The 20,707-nt window shown below is 41.1% G+C and overlaps 1 protein-coding gene across 1 annotated transcript in view; it reads left to right on the top strand.

Annotated features, from left to right (window-relative positions):
• LOC115111343 (small G protein signaling modulator 1-like) overlaps window positions 1-20,707 on the top strand; it is an 82,198-nt gene that overhangs the window by 25,684 nt on the left and 35,807 nt on the right. The window contains exons 4-8 of the mRNA XM_029637287.2: window positions 707-869; window positions 1,144-1,296; window positions 1,397-1,464; window positions 1,632-1,777; window positions 2,602-2,733. Of these exons, the coding sequence (XP_029493147.1) occupies window positions 707-869; window positions 1,144-1,296; window positions 1,397-1,464; window positions 1,632-1,777; window positions 2,602-2,733 (662 nt within the window). The remainder of the gene's footprint in view (window positions 1-706; window positions 870-1,143; window positions 1,297-1,396; window positions 1,465-1,631; window positions 1,778-2,601; window positions 2,734-20,707) is intronic.

Raw genomic sequence — 20,707 nt, forward strand, 5'->3', positions numbered from 1 at the left:
TGGATAAGCTCTTGGCTTAGGAAAATATAATTATGTTTATGGATAACGTAATAAAAATGATTGGCTTATTTGAGTCACTTTCATAACAGCCTCAAGCTGCAGAGCTTTGTCTGAAGTGTCCATCATACGGCTCAGTCACAATTACACAGAAGCTAAGTATTATAATATGCAGATTCTCTATGGGTATTGAGAGATTTTTATTTAGGACCATGTATCATATTTTTTACAACACAGTATGATGGTAGATGTGTTTTTTTAGAATGTGAATCCCCTTCTATTGACACTACATTTGTGTGCATCACAGGAGGTTGGTGGCACCTTAATTGGGGAGGACCAACTCTGGCGGCTCATAGTAATGGCTGGACCTTAATAAATGTAATGGTATTGAACTCAACAAACATGTAGTTTCCATGTGTTTAATAACATTCCATTCACTCCATTCCAAACATTATGAGCCGTCCTCCCCTCAGCAGCCTTCTGTGGTGTGCATTCATCATCGAATGTCATATGATGTATTGTAACTTGTAACTCACCACCAGCATCATACAGTGATATTACATTTTTAATAAAGTTGAATGAAATATTAAAATGCAGAACATAATGGTGACAAGTTTCAGTGAACTCTCAGATTGTTTCTCATCTATATTTTGAAATGTACTATTATTTCTGTGCCTATTTGTGTGTGTGTGTGTGTGTGTGTGTGCAGCTGCGGTGGAGGCGTGCGTTCTCCATGGGCTTAAGCGGCGAGCGGCGGGATTCCTGCGTAGCAACAAGATAGCAGCGCTCTTCATGAAGGTGGGGAAGAGCTTCGCCCCGGCAGAGGAGCTGTGCAGAAAGGCTCAGGAGCTGGAACAGATCACGGAGAGCAAGTGAGAGCACACACACCTTTGTACAGACACAAACACACCACCGAATCCCTGTACAGACAGACCATAGCACTCAAAAGCAAAGAGCTGTTACTGTATATTACTGCTAACAAATCCTAAACATGATTTCTGTCATACACGACAACTCTACTCACACATAATTATAGTTTACTGATGCAATGCAGGTGTAACATAAGAAATGATCACTGGTAGAAAATAACCAAAGGTAACCTCTGAGTTCCTCCCTCCCTCCCTCTCCCCTGTTTCTACATTGCAGACGGAACCAAAGTTTGCCCAACCAGGATAGCTTACGGATACTGTCCAGGCTGCCCAGCCTCAGCCCGCAGGTGGTCAGAAACCTTTGGATCCGCACGGCCCTCATCGAGAAGGTGCTGGACAAGATCGTGCTCTACCTCGTGGAGAACAGCAGGTGAGTCACAGGAGGGTGAAATGGCATGGTCACCTGCGGGGAGGAGGCAAAGGAAATCCAGAAATGCATGGCTCACCTCCATAACGTTTTTATGTTCCAGTAAATTCTATGAAAAAGAGGCCATTCTGATGGATCCGGTGGACGGACCCATTCTGGCCTCTTTGTTAGGTAATGATTCCACATGGTTAAGCTTTTATTCATAGACATCTCATCTCAGACAATATACCAGTGTAGTAGGGGATTTCCTCTCACACGGGGCACCAATTAATGTCAGTGATTCTCCTCACACTGGGCACCGATGCGTCTTTTCACGCTATTGTTCTGTACTCTGGCAGTGGGGCCCTGTGCCTTGGAGTACACAAAGATGAAGACGGCGGACCACTTCTGGACAGACCCCTCGGCCGACGAGCTTGTCCAGAGACACCGCATCCACAGTGGCCACTGCAGACAGGACTCCCCCACCAAGAGGCCTGCTCTCTGTGTAAGTTTCCTGGGAAGGGTAGGGGTTCTAAATAATGTACCACTACTCTACCAAACTCCCCCAAATAAGATTGAACATGACCACATTATCCCCTGGTATACATTTCTCTATTGATTATTTCATATCTTTCTTTTGCTGACACTGCACACTATTAGCTCAAACGTAGCGGGGATATCCGTGACCAATCCTGTCATTGAAGCCTCCCCCAGCCTCTCTCTTTCAGTAGAAGAAGACCTGCTGTTGTCAATGCATTAAGGAGCACATTGTGTCCCGCGGGAGAGGACAGAGTGTATTTTCTGGAACTACTCTTCACATTATCATTGACCCTTGCAGCTAGAAACATCTCGCCACGTAGCACCATTCTCATTCTACATTGACAACTGAGAGCTGTTTATTGCAGCACTGTATCTTTTGTACCCTAGAGGCAAACATAATGGGCTTTGTCATCAGAAACAGAGTGGCAAATGGTTTCCCATTTCATTTTCTTCAATCAACCAAACACATTTCTGATGTTACATCGTTTGAGCCAGTGTAGCAGCCTGAAATCAAATACATGGCTGAAAGGGTTTCTAAAAGCTGTATAAGCTGGGTAACATTATAATACTTGATTAGCCGTTGCTAATTCATTCCCAGTGGATGATCATTATGGTTAACTGTATGGAATTAACTAAATGTGCTCAATGGTGGATGAACAATATGGCATCATACATTAATTTTGCACCAGTGATGTGTGAAACTAACTGGCCAATATATGGAAGTTGGCTGGACGGATGGGAGGATGGATTGAGATGGGGTAAAAACAAACACACTGTCTGTGTTTCCAGATCCAGAAGAGGCATTCCAGTAACAGCATGGAGGAGCGGCCCTCACCTTCAGCCCGGGACTACGTGGAATCCCTGCACCAGAACAACAGAGCCACCCTGCTGTTTGGAAAGAACAACGTGCTGGTGCAGCCGGTAAACAATTCATCCTCCTCCCATCTCTAGGAAGCTCACCAGTTTGAGTGTGTCAAGAACTGCAACGCTGTTGGGTTTTTCATGCTTAACATTTTCCTGTGTGTATCAAGAATTGTCCATCACCCAAAGGACATCCAGTCAACTTGACACAACTGTGGGAAGCATTGGAGTCAACATTGGCTAGACGAACTGAGACTGAGGGCAAAAGGGGTTGCAACTCAATATTAGGAAGGTGTACCTAAGGTTTTGTACACTTAGTGTATCTATAGAGAGATTCGCCATATCGAGCTTTCTGTGAAAGATGATCTCTCAGTGCCCCAACTCCTCCATATTTATGATAGCATTCAGAAACTCAAATATTCACTGAAAGCAAATATGCCAGTTGTTAACCTTTCTTGGGCAGCGACAACATTCCGCTGAAAAGGTGCGAAATTCAAAAATATTTTTTTGAAATATGTAACTTTCACACATTAACAAGTTCAATACAGCAAATGAAAGATAAACATCTTGTTAATCTACCCATTGTGTCCGATTTCAAAAATGCTTTACAGCGAAAGCACAACATATGATTATGTAAGGTCAGAGTCAAGTCACAAAAACACACACAGCTATTTTCCAGCCAAAGAGAGGAGTCACAAAAATCAGAAATATAGATAAAATGAATCACTAACCTTTGATGATCTTCATCAGATGACACTCATAGGACATCATGCTACACAATACATGTATGTTTTGTTCGATAATGTGCATATTTATATCCAAAAATCTCAGTTTACATTGGCGATTTACGTGCAGTAATGTTTTGATTCCAAAACATCCGGTGATTTTGCAGAAATACTCATAATAAACATTGATAAAAGACAACTGTTATTCACAGAATTAAAGATAGACTTCTCCTTAACTTCTTGGTGACAGGGGGCAGTATTAAATGCATGCCTAAATTCAACTGCCTGCTACTCATAAGATATGCATATTATTAGTAGATTTGGATAGAAAACACTCTGAAGTTTCTAAAACTGTTTGAATCATGTCTGTGAGTATAACATAACTTATTTAGTAGACGAAACCCCGAGGACAAACCATTCAGATTTTTGTTTTTTGAGGTCACTCTCTTTCAAATGGGGTTTCATTGGGAATCCAGATTTCTAAGGGACCTTCTTGCAGATCCTACCGCTTCCACTGGATGTCACCAGTCTTTAGAAATTGGTTGAGGTTTTTCCTTTGTGTAATGAAGAAGTAGCCCTGTTCAAAACGAGGGTCACTTCAAGTGTACTGTTAGATAGAGGCGCGTGACCAGAAAGCTAGCTACAGTTTGTTTTCCTCCTGTATTGAACACAGATCATCCCGTCTTCAATTTTACCGATTGTTTACGTAAAAAAATACCTAAAGTTGTATTACAAAAGTAGTTTGAAATGTTTTGGCAAAGTTTACAGGTAACCTTTGAGATATTTTTTAGTCACGTTGCGCAAGTTGGAACCAGTGTTTTTCTGGATCAAACGCGCCAAATAAATTGACATTTTGGATATATACCGACGGGATGAGTCGAACAAAAGGACCATTTGTGATGTTTATGGGACATATTGGAGTGCCAACAAAAGAAGCTCATCAAAGGTAAGGCATGATTTATATTTTTATTTCTGCGTTTTGTGTCGCGCCTGCAGGGTTGAAATGTGCTTCTCTCTCTTTGTTTACGGAGGTGCTACCCTCAGATAATAGCATCGTTTGCTTTCGCCAAAAAGCCTTTTTGAAATCTGACATGTTGGCTGGATTCACAACAAGTGTAGCTTTAATTTCGTATCTTACATGTGTCATTTCATGAAAGTTAGATTTTTATAGTAATTTATTTGAATTTGGCGCTCTGCATTTTCACTGGCTTTTGGCCAGGTGGACTAGCGTCCCACATATCCCAGAGAGGTTAATGCAACCGCTGTGTCAGATTTCAAAGAAACTTTACGGAAAAAGCATAATCTGAGGACGGCGCTCAGAACCCAAAACAGCCAGAGGAATATCAGCCATTTTGGAGTCAACAAAGTTAGAAATGACACCATAAATAGTCACTTACATTTGATGATCTTCATCAGAAGGCACTCCCAGGAATCCCAGTTCGACAACAAATGACTGATTTGTTCCATAAAGTTCCATAAATTCCATCATTTATGTCCAAATAGCCACTTGTTGTTAGCATGTTCAGCCCAGTAATCGATCTTCATGAGGCACAGGCACTTCGTCCAGACAAAAACTGGAAAGGTTCCGTTACAGTCCTTTAGAAACATGTCAAACGATGTATGGAATCAATCTTTAGGATGTTTTTAACATAAAACATCAATAATGTTCCAACCGGAGAATTCCTTTGTCTGAAGAAAAGCACTGGAATGAGAGGTAACTCTGTCGGGAGTGAGCGTCATGAGACCAAGGCACTCTGAGACCAAGGCCACTGACTCAAAGAGGTCTCATGAGCCCCTCCTTTATCGTATAATCCTCATTCAAGTTTCTAAAGACGGTTGACATCTAGTGGAAGCCATAGGAAGTGCAACTTTATCCATTTCTCAATGTGTATTCGGTAGGCCAAGCTTTGAAAAACTACAAACCTCACATGTCCCACTTCCTGGTTGGATTTTTCTCAGGTTTTCGCCTGCCATATGAGTTCTGTTATACTCACAGACATCATTCAAACAGTTTTAGAAACTTCAGAGTGTTTTCTATCCAATACTAATAATAATATGCATGTATTAGCATCTGGGACAGAGTAGGAGGCAGTTTACGCTATTCATCCAAAAGTGAAAATGCTGCCCCCTATCCCAAAAAGGTTAACACCACAACACAGTAGACCTATTTGGAGACACACTGTGAATGCCAATCTGTAAAATCCGGAACAGCTCGGGTGGATCTTATCTCCTGTTTTTGTAGTATAAGGCAGTTTGAAGTATATGGTGTCAAATCCGATTCAAAAGTCGAACGGGCGCAGGATGGATCATCATTGCGCGAGCAAACATTTGAGTGGAGAAAGAAGAAATGTGGTCGAGCGAGCAGAGGAAGGGTCCCACGAGTGCAGGCCAGCGTGGTGAGGTCAAGTTTTTATTTTTTAGTTCACCTTTATTTAACCAGGTAGGCCAGTAGAGAACAGGTTCTCATTTACAACTGCGACCTGGCCAAGATAAAGCAAAGCAGTGCGACACAAACAACATCGAGTTACACATGGGATTAACAAACGTACAGTCAATAACACAATAGAAACATCTATATACAGTGTGTGCAAATGTAGTAAGATTAGGGAGGTAAGGCAATAAATAGGCCATAGTGGTGATATAATTACAATTTAGCATTAGCACTGGAGTGATAGATGTGCAGAAGATGAATGTGCAGTTAGAGATACTGGGGTGAAAGGAGCAAAAAAAAAATACCAATATGGGGATGAGGTAGTTGGGTGGTCTATTTACAGATGGGCTGTGTACAGGTACAATGATCGGTAAGCTGCTCTAACAGCTGATGCTTAAAGTTAGTGAGGGAGATATAAGACTCCAGCTTCAGTGATTTTTGCAATTCGTTCCAGTCATTGGCAGCAGAGAACTGGAAGGAAAGGCAGCCAAAGGGGTGTTGGCTTTAGGGATGACCAGTGAAATATACCTGCTGGAGCATGTGCTACTGGTGGGTTCTGCTCTGGTGACCAGTGAGCTGAGATAAGGCGCAGCTTTACCTAGCAAAGACTTATAGATGACCTGGAGCCAGTGGGTTTGGCGACGAATATGAAGCGAGGGCCAGCCAACGAGAGCATACAACTCGCAGTGGTGGGTGGTATATGGGGCTTTGGTGACAAAACGGATGGCACTGTGATAGACTGTATCCAATTTGCTGAGTAGAGTGTTGGAGGCTATTTTGTAAATGACATCGTCAAAGTCAAGTATCGGTAGGATAGTTAGTTTTTACGAGTGTATGTTTGGCAGCATGAGTGAAGGATGCTTTGTTACAAAATAGGAAGCCGATTCTAGATTTAATTTTGGATTGGAGATGCTTAATGTGAGTCTGGAAGGAGAGTTTACAGTCTAACCAGACATCTAGGTATTTGTAGTTGCCCAGATATTTCCTTTGCCTAAGTCAGAAACGTCCAGAGTAGTGATGCTAGACGGGCGGGTGGGTGCGGGCAGCGATCGGTTGAAGAGCATGCATTCAGTTTTACTTGCATTAAAGAGCAGTTGGAGGCCACGGAAGGAGTGTTGTATGGCATTGAAGCTTGCCTGGAGGGTTGTTAACACAGTGTCCAAAGAAGGGACAGAAGTATACAGAATGGTGTCGTCTGCGTAGAGGTGGAGCAGAGAATCACCAGCAGCAAGAGCGACATCATTGATGTATGCAGAGAAAAGAGTCAGCCCGAGAATTTTGACACCTGAAGAAATACATACTACATGTCAAAGACTGCACTTTCACAAATACACCGCGTCCCCATATGGATGTCTTTTCTCTCTCTCACATCAACTTTCCAGTTTCCTCTCCAAAATCCATACTGTAATTGTACAATAGGTATAATTCTAGCCAATGAACATAACCTGTAGCAGTCTACTGAAATGCAATTGGTCAAGTTTTTGGACCAATCGCGTCTTGACTGCTCTCTAATCTGATGTTTTAGCATAGAGATGAAAGGGGATGGTGAAAGGTGAACGATGTCTGACAATGAAGAGGTAAGTTCCATAGTTTTTCATTAGAGAAACTTGCTAACCAACTAGCTAGCTAATTAACTATGAGTACAATATTGAAATTGAGTTAGTAGTTATTTGATCTTATGTTATTAAAGCAGGCTATTGATGAAGCAGGCTAGGTTAACATCAGCTAGCTAGGAAGCTAACTAGCTAACGGTAGCTAGCTAGCTATCTAACATTTAACCATGTGGTTTAACTACTGGACCAGTGTCCCGAAATCGGGAGAGTTGCTGCTCAATATGCGATATTTGACTAGAATGGCTTTGTAAACAAAAGCCAACTTTTTGGGACATAGACATGTCTTATATGGTCAGAAAGCTTAAATGATTGATAATCTAACTGCAGTGTCTAATTTACAGTAGCTATTACAGTGAAAAAATACCCATCTATTCTTTGAGGATAGTGCACAACAACAAAACACTTTTATCAAGGCAACTGCTTTGATACATTCACCTGACGGTATATAATGTACTTACATTCAGTAATCTTGCTCTGATTTGTCATCCTGAGGGTCCCAGAGATAAAATGTAGCATTGTTTAAATTTGATAAAATGAATTATTATACCCTAACACGATCCATGTTGTGTACAATGTTTTGCATGAATTCCGACTCTTTCAACTTGCAACAAAACAATCTATGAAATCTAAACAGCTAAACTTTGTTTCACCCGGTCAAATTCAGTTTTTGTGCAATCTTCAGACACTCTAGAAGGCAACCAAACTTTGTTTCATCATTCTACATTACGTATTGGCTACACAACATGTCTAATAGCCCACAAAGGACAGCCATCATAACGCACCAATGAGACGGACGGTGTTCCCTTGATTGACAGTCTCTTGGTCCAATGACCACCTATCGTTTTGAAACATAGCTAGTTAGATAGCCAATGCTCTGGGCTTTACATGAGTATGTGATGGCCCTTTGTTGGAGTAATGGCCATTGTCATATGACTGCGCGCAAATGCGATTCATTCTACATTGAAAATCTACAGGACACAGGGGAGTTTACGTTACGCAGCGCTCGCTTTCTTCTACAAAGTTTTCTCAAACGTAAAAAGTCCAACATGGCTACTAACAGTATAAACTTCAAGTATACACATTTGGACGAGATTATTGCAGAAATTGACTGGGAGAGTGACATGAGGAGTCCTGCGCATAAGAAAGATTGGAAGGAGAAGGTAACCTTGTTTTTTTAAATCAGTAAGTCAAATATGTGTTTGCTTCTCGTGCTAATCCAGTTTTTTAAATGGTTTCATATTAATTTAAGATTTTTGTCTTTGATTTATATACAGTGGGGCAAAATAGTATTTAGTCAGCCACCAATTGTGCAAGTTCTCCCCCTTAAAAAGATGAGGGAGGCCTGTCATTTTCATCATAGGTACACTTCAACTATGACAGACAAAATGTGAAAATCACATTGAAAATCACATTGTAGGATTTTTTATGAATTTATTTGCAAATTATGGTGGAAAATAAGTATTTGGTCAATAACAAAAGTTTATCTCAATACTTTGCTATATACCCTTTGTTGGCAATGAAAGAAGTCAAACGTTTTCTGTAAGTCTTTCACACACTGTTGCTGGTATTTTGGCCCATTCCTCCATGCAGATCTCCTCTAGAGCAGTGATGTTTTGGGGCTGTTGCTGGGCAACACGGACTTTCAACTCCCCCCAAAGATTTTCTATGGGGTTGAGATCTGGAGACTGGCTAGGCCACTCCTACGAAGCCACTCCTTCGTTGCCCGGGCGGTGTGTTTGGGATCATTGTCATGCTGAAAGACCCAGCCACGTTTCATCTTCAATGCCCTTGCTGATGGAAGGAGGTTTTCACTCAAAATCTCACGATACATGGCCCCATTCATTCTTTCCTTTACACGGATCAGTCGTCCTGGTCCCTTTGCAGAAAAACAGCCCCAAAGCATGATGTTTCCACCCCTATGCTTCACAGTAGGTATAGTGTTCTTTGGATGCAACTCAGCATTCTTTGTCCTCCAAACACGAGTTGAGTTTTTACCAAAAAGTTATATTTTTGTTTCATCTGACCATATGACATTCTCCCAATCTTCTTCTGGATCATCCAAATGCTCTCTAGCAAACTTCAGACGGGCCTGGACATGTACTGGTTTAAGCAGGGGGACACGTCTGGCACTGCAGAATTTGAGTCCCTGGCGGCGTAGTGTGTTACTGATGGTAGGCTTTGTTACTTTGGTCCCAGCTCTCTGCAGGTCATTCACTAGGTCCCCCCGTGTGGTTCTGGGATTTTTGCTCACCGTTCTTGTGATCATTTTGACCCCATGGGGTGAGATCTTGCGTGGAGCCCCAGATCGAGGGAGATGATCAGTGGTCTTGTATGTCTTCCATTTCCTAATAATTGCTCCCACAGTTGATTTCTTCAAACCAAGCTGCTTACCTATTGCAGATTCTGTCTTCCCAGCCTGGTGCAGGTCTACAATTTTGTTTCTAGTGTCCTTTGACAGCTCTTTTGTCTTGACCATAGTGGAGTTTGGAGTGTGACTGTTTGAGGTTGTGGACAGGTGTCTTTTATACTGATAACAAGTTCAAACAGGTGCCATTAATACAGGTAACGAGTGGAGGACAGAGGAGCTTCTTAAAGAAGTTACAGGTCTGTGAGAGCCAGAAATCTTGCTTGTTTGTAGGTGACCAAATACTTATTTTCCACCATAATTTGCAAATAAATTCATTAAAAATCCTAAAATGTGAGTTTCTGGATTTTTTTTCTCTCATTTTGTCTGTCATAGTTGAAGTGTACCTATGATGAAAATTACAGGCCTCTCTCATCTTTTTAAGTGGGAGAACTTGCACAATTGGTGGCTGACTAAATACTTTTTTGCCCCACTGTATATGTATATAACCTGATGCATACAATATATTAGTACAGTCTATGCGTCTTATTGCCTATTGATCCACATATTTCATTATAGTGATTGTGTTCCCCATACTTTATATATATATATATATATACACATACACACACTACTGTTCAAAAGTTTGGGGTCACTTAGAAAACAAACACATTTTGTCTATTAAAATAAGATCATATTGATCAGAAATACAGTGTCGACATTGTTAATGTTGTAAATGACTATTGTAGCTGGAAACGGCAGATTTTTTAAATGGAATATCTACATAGGCGTACAGAGGCCCATTATCAGCAACCATCACTCCTGTGTTCCAATGTCACGTTGTAACTTAGCTAATCCAAGTTTATAATTTTAAAAGGCTAATTGATCATTAGAAAACCCATTTTCAATTATGTTAGAACAGCTGAATACTGTTGTCCTGATTAATGAAGCAATAAAACTGGCCTTCTTTAGACTAGTTGAGTATCTGAAACATCAGAATTTGTGGGTTCAATAAATGGCCAGAAACAAATAATTTCTTTCTTCTGAAACTCGTCAGTCTATTCTTGTTCTGAGAAATGAAGGCTAATCCATGCGAGAAATTGCCAAGAAACCAAATATCTCATTCAACGCTGTGTACACAGTACTACTCCCTTCACAGAACAGCGCAAACTGACTCTAACCAGAATAGAAAGAGGAGTGGGAGGCCCCGGTGCACAACTGAGCAAGAGGACAAGTACATTAGAGTGTCTAGTTTGAGAAACAGACGCCTCACAAGTCCTCAACTGGCAGCTTCATGAAATAGTACCCGCAAAACACCAGTCTCAACGTCAACGGTGAAGAGGCGACTCCGGGATGCTGTTCAGTGTCTGTGTTATTTTGCCCATCTTAATCTGTTCTTTTTATTGCCCAGTCTGAGATATGGCTTTTTCTTTTCAACTCTGCCTAGAAGGCCAGCATCCCCGAGTTCCCTCTTCAATGTTGCCGTTGAGACTGGTGTTTTGCGGGTACTATTTAATGAAGCTGCCAGTTGAGGACTTGTGAGGCGTCTGTTTCTCAAACTAGACACTCTAATGTGCTTGTCCTCAGCCATTTCCAGGTTCAAAAGTCAGTTACAACATTAACAATGTCTACACTGTATTTCTGAACAATTTAATGTTACTGTAATGGACAAAAAAATGTGCTTTTCTTTCAAAAACAAGGACATTTCTAAGTGACTCCAAACTTTTGAATGGTAGTATATATATATATATAGTTGAAGTCGGAAATGTACATACACTTAGGTTAGAGTCATTAAAACTTGTTTTTCAACCACTCCACAAATTTCTTGTAAACAAACTATAGTTTTGGCAAGTCGGTTAGGACATCTACTTTGTGCATGACACAAGTCATTTTTCCAACATTTGTTTACAGACAGATTATTTCACTTAAAATTCACTGTATCACAATTCCAGTGGGTCAGAAGTTTACATAAACTAAATTGACTGTGCCTTTAAACAGCTTGGAAAATTCCAGAAAATTATGTCATGGCTTTAGAAGCTTCTGATAGGCTAATTGACATAATTTAAGTCAATTGGAGGTGTACCTGTGGATGTATGTCAAGGCCTACCTTCAAACTCAGTGCCTCTTTGCTTGACATCGTGGGGAAATCAAAAGAAATCAGCCAAGACCTCAGAAAAATAATTGTAGACCTACACAAGTCTGGTTTGTCCTTGGGAGTATTTTCCAAACGCCTGAAGGTACCATGTTCATCTGTACAAATAATAGTACGCAAGTATTAACACCATGGGACCCCGCAGCCGTCATACGGCTCAGGAAGGAGACGCGTTCTGTCTCCTAGAGATGAACGTACTTTGGTGCGAAAAGTGCAAATCAATCCCAGAAAAACATCAAAGGACCTTGTGAAGATGCTGGAGGAAACAGGTACAAAAGTATCTATATCCAGAGTAAAACTAATCCTATATCGACATAACCTGAAAGGCCGCTCAGCAAGGAAGAAGCCACTGCTCCAAAACCGCCATAAAAGAGCCAGGTTTGCAACTGCACATGGGGACAAAGATGATACTTTTTGGAGAAATGTCCTCTGGTCTGCTGACAAAAATAGAACTGTTTGGCCATAATGACCATCGTTACGTTTGGAGGAAGAAGGGGGAGTCTTGCAAGCCAAAGAACACCATCCCAACCGTGAAGCACGGGGTGGCAGCATCATGTTGTGGAGGTGCTTTGCTGCAGCAGGGACTGGTGCACTTCACAAAATAGATGGCATCATGAGGTAGGACAATTATGTAGATGTATTGAAGCAACATATCAAAACATCAGTCATGAAGTTAAAGCTTGGTGCAAATGGGTCTTCCAAATGGACAATGACCCCAAGCTAGTTCCAAAGTTGTGGCAAACTGGCTTAAGGACAACAAAGTCAAGGTATTGGAGTGGCCATTACAAAGCCCTATAAATTTGTGGGCAAAACTGAAAAAGCGTGTGTGAGCAAGCAGGCCTACAAACCTGACTCAGTTACACCAGCTCTGTCAGGAAAAATGGGCCAAAATTCACTCAACTTATTGTGGGAAGCTTGTGGAAAGATACCCAAAACGTTTGACCCAAGTTAAACAATTTAAAGGCAATGCTACCAAATACTAATTGAGTGTATGTAAACTTCTGACCAACTGGGAATGTGATGAAAGAAATAAAAGCTGAAATAAATAATTCTCTCTACTATTGTTCTGACATTTCACATTCTTAAAATAAAGTGGTGATCCTAACTGACCTAAGACAGAGAATTTTTACTAGGATTAAATGTCAAGAATTGTGAAAAACTGAGTTTAAATGTATTTGGCTCAGGTGTATGCAAACTTCCGACCTCAACTATATATACAGTGGGGAGAACAAGTATTTGATACACTGCCAATTTTGCAGGTTTTCCCACTTACAAAGCATGTAGAGGTCTGTCATTTTTTAATCATAGGTACACTTCAGCTGTGAGAGACAGAATCTAAAACAAAAATCCAGAAAATCACATTGTATGATTTTTAAGTAATTAATTTGAATTGTATTGCATGACATAAGTATTTGATCACCTACCAACCCGTAAGAATTCCGGCTCTCACAGACCTGTTCGTTTTTCTTTAAGAAGCCCTCCTGTTCTCCACTCATTACCTGTATTAACTGCACCTGTTTGAACTTGTTACCTGTTTAAAAGACACCTGTCCACACACTCAATCAAACAGACTCCAACTTCTCCACAATGGCCAAGACCAGAGAGCTGTGTAAGGACATCAGCGATATAATTGAAGACCTGCACAAGGCTAGGATGGACTACAGGACAATAGGCAAGCAGCTTGGTGAGAAGGTAACAACTGTTGGCACAATTATTAGAAAATGGAAGAAGTTCAAGATGACGGTCAATCACCCTCGGTCTGGGGCTCCATGCAAGATCTCACCTCGTTGGGCATCAAAGATCATGAGGAAGGTGAGGGGATAAGCCCAGAACTACACGGCAGGACCTGGTCAATGACCTGAAGAGAGCTGGGACCACAGTCTCAAAGAAAACCGTTAGTAACACACTACGCCGTCATGGATTAAAATCCTGCAGCGCATGTCCTGCTCAAGCCAGCGCATGTCCAGGCCCGTCTGAAGTTTGCCAATAACCATCTCGATGATCCAGAGGAGGAATGGGAGAAGGTCATGTGGTCTGATGAGACAAAATTAGAGCTTTTTGGTCTAAACTTCACTCGCTGTGTTTGGAGGAAGAAGGATGAGTAAAACCCCAAGAACACCATCCCAACCGTGAAGCATGGAGATGGAAACATCATTCTTTGGGGATGCTTTTCTGAAAAGGGGACAGAACGACTGCACCGTATTGAGGGGAGGATGGATGGGGCCATGTATCGCGAGATCTTGGCCAACAACCTCCTTCCCTCAGTAAGAGCATTGAAGATGGGTCGTGGCTGGGTCTTCCAGCATGACAATGACCCGAAACACACAGCCAGGGCAACTAAGGAGTGGCTCCGTAAGAAGCATCTCAAGGTCCTGGAGTGGCCTAGCCAGTCACCAGACTTGAACCCAATAGAAAATCTTTGGAGGGAGCTCAAAGTCCATATTGCCCAGCGACAGCCCCGAAACCTGAAGGATCAGGAGAAGGTCTGTATGGAGGAGTGGGCCAAAATCCCTGCTGCAGTGTGTGCAAACCTGGTCAAGAACTACAGGAAACGTATGATCTCTGTAATTGCAAACAAAGGTTTCTGTACCAAATATTAAGTTCTGCTTTTCTGATGTATCAAATAGTTATGTCATGCAATAAAATGCAAATTAATTACTTAAAAATCATACAATGTGATTTTCTGGATTTTTGTTTTATATTCCGTCTCTCACAGTTCAAGTGTACCTATGATAAAAATTACAGACCTCTACATGCTTTGTAAGTAGGAAACCTGCAAAATCGGCAGTGTATCAAATACTTGTTCTCCCCACTGAATATATATATTTATTTTATAGATGTGTTGTATATTTGATGTATTGATGCAGTGCTCATCCCCTGCTAAAATAAAGGTTCAATAAAATAAGTAAAAGTAAACTTGAGTTCTAACTGATTTAAAAAAAATCCTCAATAGTGGTAGAGAGTAAGATGACCTGTGGGAGCCAACTTCAAAGACACCTCATTCAAGTCCTTCCTCCACTCATTCAAATGTAGGAACTGGTTTCTCCAGTCAGACCCCTCTGCTGTCTCTGGCTCCACACCCACCCCCGTCCCGGCCATCTAGAGGTGTGAAGGTTAGTACCTTTTATGTACGGAAGCTAATGATCCATCATGTATGACATTCCTGGGAGTATGTTAACTTTAATTTTGTATTACCATAGCATTTTTATATGTTCTCTATAGTTATGTACTTTGAAATGTATCAATTGACCATTTTGGCCACTTGGGTACATTTGGGCAAACTCGTGAGGAGCACCTGGGAGACTTGATACAAAATATTATGTAAAGCTCTCATTCTTGAATGTATCAGTAAGAAACTTTGCACGCCCACTGCTGCCCCCTTGTGGACACTGTCTAAATTACACCTATATTCCTTGGTCAATGTATGGCCTTTATTTTGCATTTCAAAGATGATGCAAAAAAATGAATAGAAAACTGATGTTTTTTGTTTTTATCTCTTACTAGATCTAATGTGTTATATTCTCCTACATTAATTTCACATTTCCACAAACTTCAAAGTGTTTCCTTTTAAATAGTATCAAGAATATGCATATCTTTGCTTCAGGTCCTGAGCTACAGGCAGTTAGATTTGGGTATGTAATTTTAGGCGGAAATTGAAATGAAGGGTTCAAGCCTTAAGAATTTTTAACCAAAGCCAGGGTAGTTTATTTTTCTATACCGTCTCTGGTTTAACCTGTCTAGGACTGCGGAACCCCCCCGCGACAGCCAGTGAAAGTGCAGGACGCCAAATTCAAAACAACAAAAAACTCATAATTAACATTCCTCAAGCATACAAGTATTTCACACCATTTTAAAGATAAAATTCTCCTTAATCCAACCACAGTGTCTGATTTCAAAAAGAATTTACAGCGAAAGCACCACAAACGATTATGTAAGGTCACCACCAAGCCACAGAAAAACTCTGCCATTTTTTCCAGCCAAAGAGAAGAGTCACAAAAAGCAGAAATAGAGATAAAATTAATCACTAACCTTTGATGATCTTCATCAGATGACACTCATAGGAATTAATGTTACACAATACATGTATGTTTTGTTTGAGAAAGGTCATATTTAAATAAAAAAATCGGAGTTTACATTGGCACGTTACGTTCAGTAGTTCTAAAACATGCGGTGTTATTGCAGAGAGCCACGTCAATTTACAGAAATACTCATAATAAACATTGATAAAGATACGACTATTATACAAGGAACTTTAGATAAACTTCTCCTTAATGCAACCACTGTGTCAGATTTTTTTTTAACTTTACGGAGAAAGCAAACCATGCAATAATCTAAGTACAGCCTTTAGACAACAAAGCAGGCAAAAATATACCTGCCATATTGAGTAGAAATAGCATTTTAAATATTCACTTACCTTCTGATGATCTTCATCAGAATGCACTCCCAGGAATCCCAGTTCCACCATAAATGTTTGATTTGTTCGATAATGTCCATCAGTTACATCCAAATATCTTCTTTTGTTAGGGCGTTTGGTTAACAAATCCAAAAGCGCATTCAGGTCGCGCCGAACGTCAGAGGAAAAGTTCAAAATGTTCCGTTACAGCCCGTAGAAACATGCCAACCTAAGTATGGAATCAATCTTTAGGATGTTTTTAACATAAAACGTCATTAATGTTCCAACCGGACAATTCCTTTGTCAGTACAAATTAAGTGGAACACAGCTACCTTTCATGTGAGCGCGCCAGACCGAGGCTGTGGCACTCTGCCAGACTACTCACTCAAAGAGCCCTTATGAGCCCCTCCTTTAGAGTAGAATCCTCAAAACAGGTTCTAAATACTGTTGACATTTAGGGGAAGCATCGGGAAGTCAAATATAACTAATATCACCCTGTATCTTCAATGGGGGCTGAGTTGAAAAACTACAAACCTCAGATTTCCCACTTCCTGGTTGGATTTTTCTCAGGTTTTCGCCTGCCATATGAGTTCTGTTATACTCACAGACATCATTCAAACAGTTTTAGAAACTTCAAAGGGGTTTCTATCCAATAGTAATAATAATATGCATATATTAGCATCTGGGACAGAGTAGGAGGCAGTTAATTCTGGGCATGCTATTCATCCAAAAGTGAAAATGTTGCCCCCTATCCCAAAAAGGTTCAATAAGAGCATTGTACTTAAATTGAGGGATTTAGTAGAGTAGAAGGACTTGGAAGACCAGCAGAATAGGGGAGAGAGGCAGGGTGAGAACAGATAGGGAAGAGGTCAGTGATTGAGGAGGGAGAGCCAAGAGAGATCAGGCTCTGAACCAAATAATAGCCAATATTGTTAGCGGCATAGCTACTTTGAAATCCAATCTGATTTAAATAAAGATTCAATAACTTACTCTGTCAGTTTTTGTGCAGTTGCAATAAATGAGAATGATCTCAAACCATTTTTCTCTCTCCATCCCTCTTTCCATGCAGGTCCACTGTCACTAATGGTGGTGAAGTTGTTCTCTGCTCAGCTGACAGAAACAGGAGATACTCCTGTATGATGACCAGTCCATTCTGTTCCAAATAGCTGACCTAGGCTCTCCTCTAGGGAACAACTCCATAGTGTTTGTTCCTCTAATTTCTTTGACGCTGTATGAAGGCATTGTGCATAGGACATTTGTCAAGTAGAGAGATGATGACCAGCTGCTGTCTATTGGTTTGAAAGATAGTTCTATACTGGAATGTATGTGATAGTCATTGCTAAAGAATATGAGTAATGTAGGTAAGGGAAGAAGTGAAAACCTAGAGGAGGATAGCTTTCCCACGAGGTGGGTTAGGCATGAAATGACAGCATGCTGTTTAATACTGAGCCAAGCTGACTCGCAAGTGGTATGTATTGGTACAGGGTAATTCTACAGTAAGTGATGCTGACATACAATTTAAAATGTATGTCAAAGAAACCAATGATTGCAAATTGTTAAAATTAGTACTTGTGCATAGTTGTATGGTTTGTTTCACTTTGAAATCCTTGGTTTTTGTTTGACATACAGTACCAGTCAAAAGTTTGGACACACCTACTCATTCAAGGGTTTTTCTTTATTTTTACTAGTTTCTACATTTTCTAGAATAATAGTGAAGACATCAAGACTATGAATTAACACATATGGAATCATGTAGTAACCAAAAGTGTTAAACATATCAGAATATATTTTATATGAAACATTTTCAAAGTAGCCACCCTAAGTAAAGAGAAACGACAGTCCATCATTACTTTAAGACATGAAGGTCAGTCAATGCGGAACATTTCAAGAACTTTGAAAGTTTCTTCAAGTACCGTTGCAAAAAGCCATCAAGCACTATGGTGATACTGGCTCTCATGACGACCGCCACAGGAAAGGAAGACCCAGAGTTACCTCTGCTGCAGAGGATAAATTCATTCGAGTTAACTGCTCCTCAGATTGCAGCCCAAATAAATGCTTCACAGAGTTCACGTAACAGCCACATCTCAACATCAACTGTTCAGAGGAGACTGCATGAATCAGGCCTTCATGGTTGAATTGTTGCAAAAAAACACTACTAAAGGACACCAATAAGAATAAGAGACTTGCTTGGGCCAAGAAACACGAGCAATGGACATTAGACCGGTGGAAATCTATCCTTTGGTCTGATGAGTCCAAATTTGAGATTTTTGGTTCCAACCACCGTATCTTTGTGAGAGACACAGAGTAGGTGAACAGAAGATCTCTGCATGTGTGGTTCCCACAGTGAATGTAGGAGGAGGTGTGATGGTGTGTGGGTGCTTTGCTGGTGACTGTCAGTGATTTATTTAGAATTCAAGGCTCATTTAACCAGTATGGCTACCACAGCATTCTGCAGCGATACGCCATCCCATCTGGTTTGCGCTTGGTGGGACGATCATTTATTTTTCAACAGGACAATGACCCAACACACCTCCAGGCTGTGTAAGGGCTATTTGACCAAGATGGAGAGTGATGTAGTGCTGCATCAGATGACCTGGCCTCCACAATCACCCGACCTCAACCCAATTGAGATGGTTTGGGATGAGTTGGACCGCTGAGTGAAGGAAAAGCAGCCAACAAGTGCTCAGCATATGCGGGAACTCCTTCAAGACTGTTGGAAAAGCATTCCAGGTGAAGCTGGTTGAGAGAATGCCAAGAGTGTGCAAAGTTGTCATCAAGGCAAAGGGTGGCTACTTTGAAGAATCTAAAATCTAAACTATATTTTGATTTGTTTAACACTTTTTTAGTTACTACATGATTCCATATGTGTTATTTCAAAGTGTTGATGTCTTCACTATTATTCTACAATGTAGAAAATAGTAAAAATAAAGAAAAACTTTGAATGACTAGTACTGTACATTTTAAAGTGAAAAAGTGCTCAGAATCACTCTGTACCGTGGAATTTCCCTACTGCTCGGCTCAGTCCAGTCCCACATCCTGTGTTATCATTTATTTGGCAACATTCTTTTCCATATTTGCATATTTTGATATAGCCACAGCAGTCTTAAAATGGACTGTTACCTTGAATGCAACATTTAAGATGTTAAAACATTTAAACTCCAATTGAACTCTGGGACATTTCCTGACATCTTATTTTCCTCTCACTCCAGTTGTTCTCAGGAGACAGATCAGTGTGTGTAGAGAACACATTTGACGAGGTAGAGTCAGGTTTCTACTAGGAGACAGGTCAGTGTGTGTAGAGAGAACACATTTGACGAGGTAGAGTCAGGTTTCTACTCAGGAGACAGGTCAGTGTGTGTAGAGAGAACACATTTGGCGAGGTAGTGTCAGGTTTCTACTCAGGAGACAGGTCCATGTGTGTAGAGAGAACACATTTGACGAGGTAGAGTCAGGTTTCTACTCAGGAGACAGATCAGTGTGTGTAGAGAACACATTTGACGAGGTAGAGTCAGGTTTCTACTCAGGAGACAGGTCAGTGTGTGTAGAGAACATATTTGACGAGGTAGAGTCAGGTTTCTACCTAGGAGACAGGTCAGTGTGTGTAGAGAACACATTTGACCAGGTAGAGTCAGGTTTCTACTCAGGAGACAGATCAGTGTGTGTAGAGAACACATTTGACGAGGTAGAGTCAGGTTTCTACTCAGGAGACAGGTCAGTGTGTGTAGAGAACACATTTGACCAGGTAGAGTCAGGTTTCTACTCAGGAGACAGGTCAGTGTGTGTAGAGAACACATTTGACCAGGTAGAGTCAGGCTTCTACTTCATCGCCTTGGACCACTACACCAACGAGGCAGAGGACACCAAGTTTGGACCAGTGAGTAACCAACTCATGTTATGATTTACACATCGCACCGCCTTCCTCACACTTCAGTGCCCTACTTTTATCTTTTTACCAATGTCAAGACATCTGACTGGAGAACTGCCAGAGGATGGTCAAGACATCTGACTGGAGAACAGCCAGAGGGTGGTCAAGACATCTGACTGGAGAACAGCCAGAGGGTGGTCAAGACATCTGACTGGAGAACAGCCAGAGGGTGGTCAAGACATCTGACTGGAGAACAGCCAGATGGTGGTCAAGACATCGGACTGGAGAACAGCCAGATGGTGGTCAAGACATCGGACTGGAGAACAGCCAGAGGGTGGTCAAGACATCTGCTACTACTTCATCTTAATTGTGTCAGCTCTGCTGCACCTGAGCGCTAAAGGTATGGCACCACACTCCCAACAGTCCTGTATGCTTAAACATATTTGTATACTCATTGATGTGTTTCTTAAAGTGGCAATCGGCAGTTGAAACAATAACAAAGCGTTCACCC

This window comes from Oncorhynchus nerka, linkage group LG27 (assembly GCF_034236695.1).
Source record: "Oncorhynchus nerka isolate Pitt River linkage group LG27, Oner_Uvic_2.0, whole genome shotgun sequence".
Lineage (NCBI taxonomy): Eukaryota > Metazoa > Chordata > Actinopteri > Salmoniformes > Salmonidae > Oncorhynchus > Oncorhynchus nerka.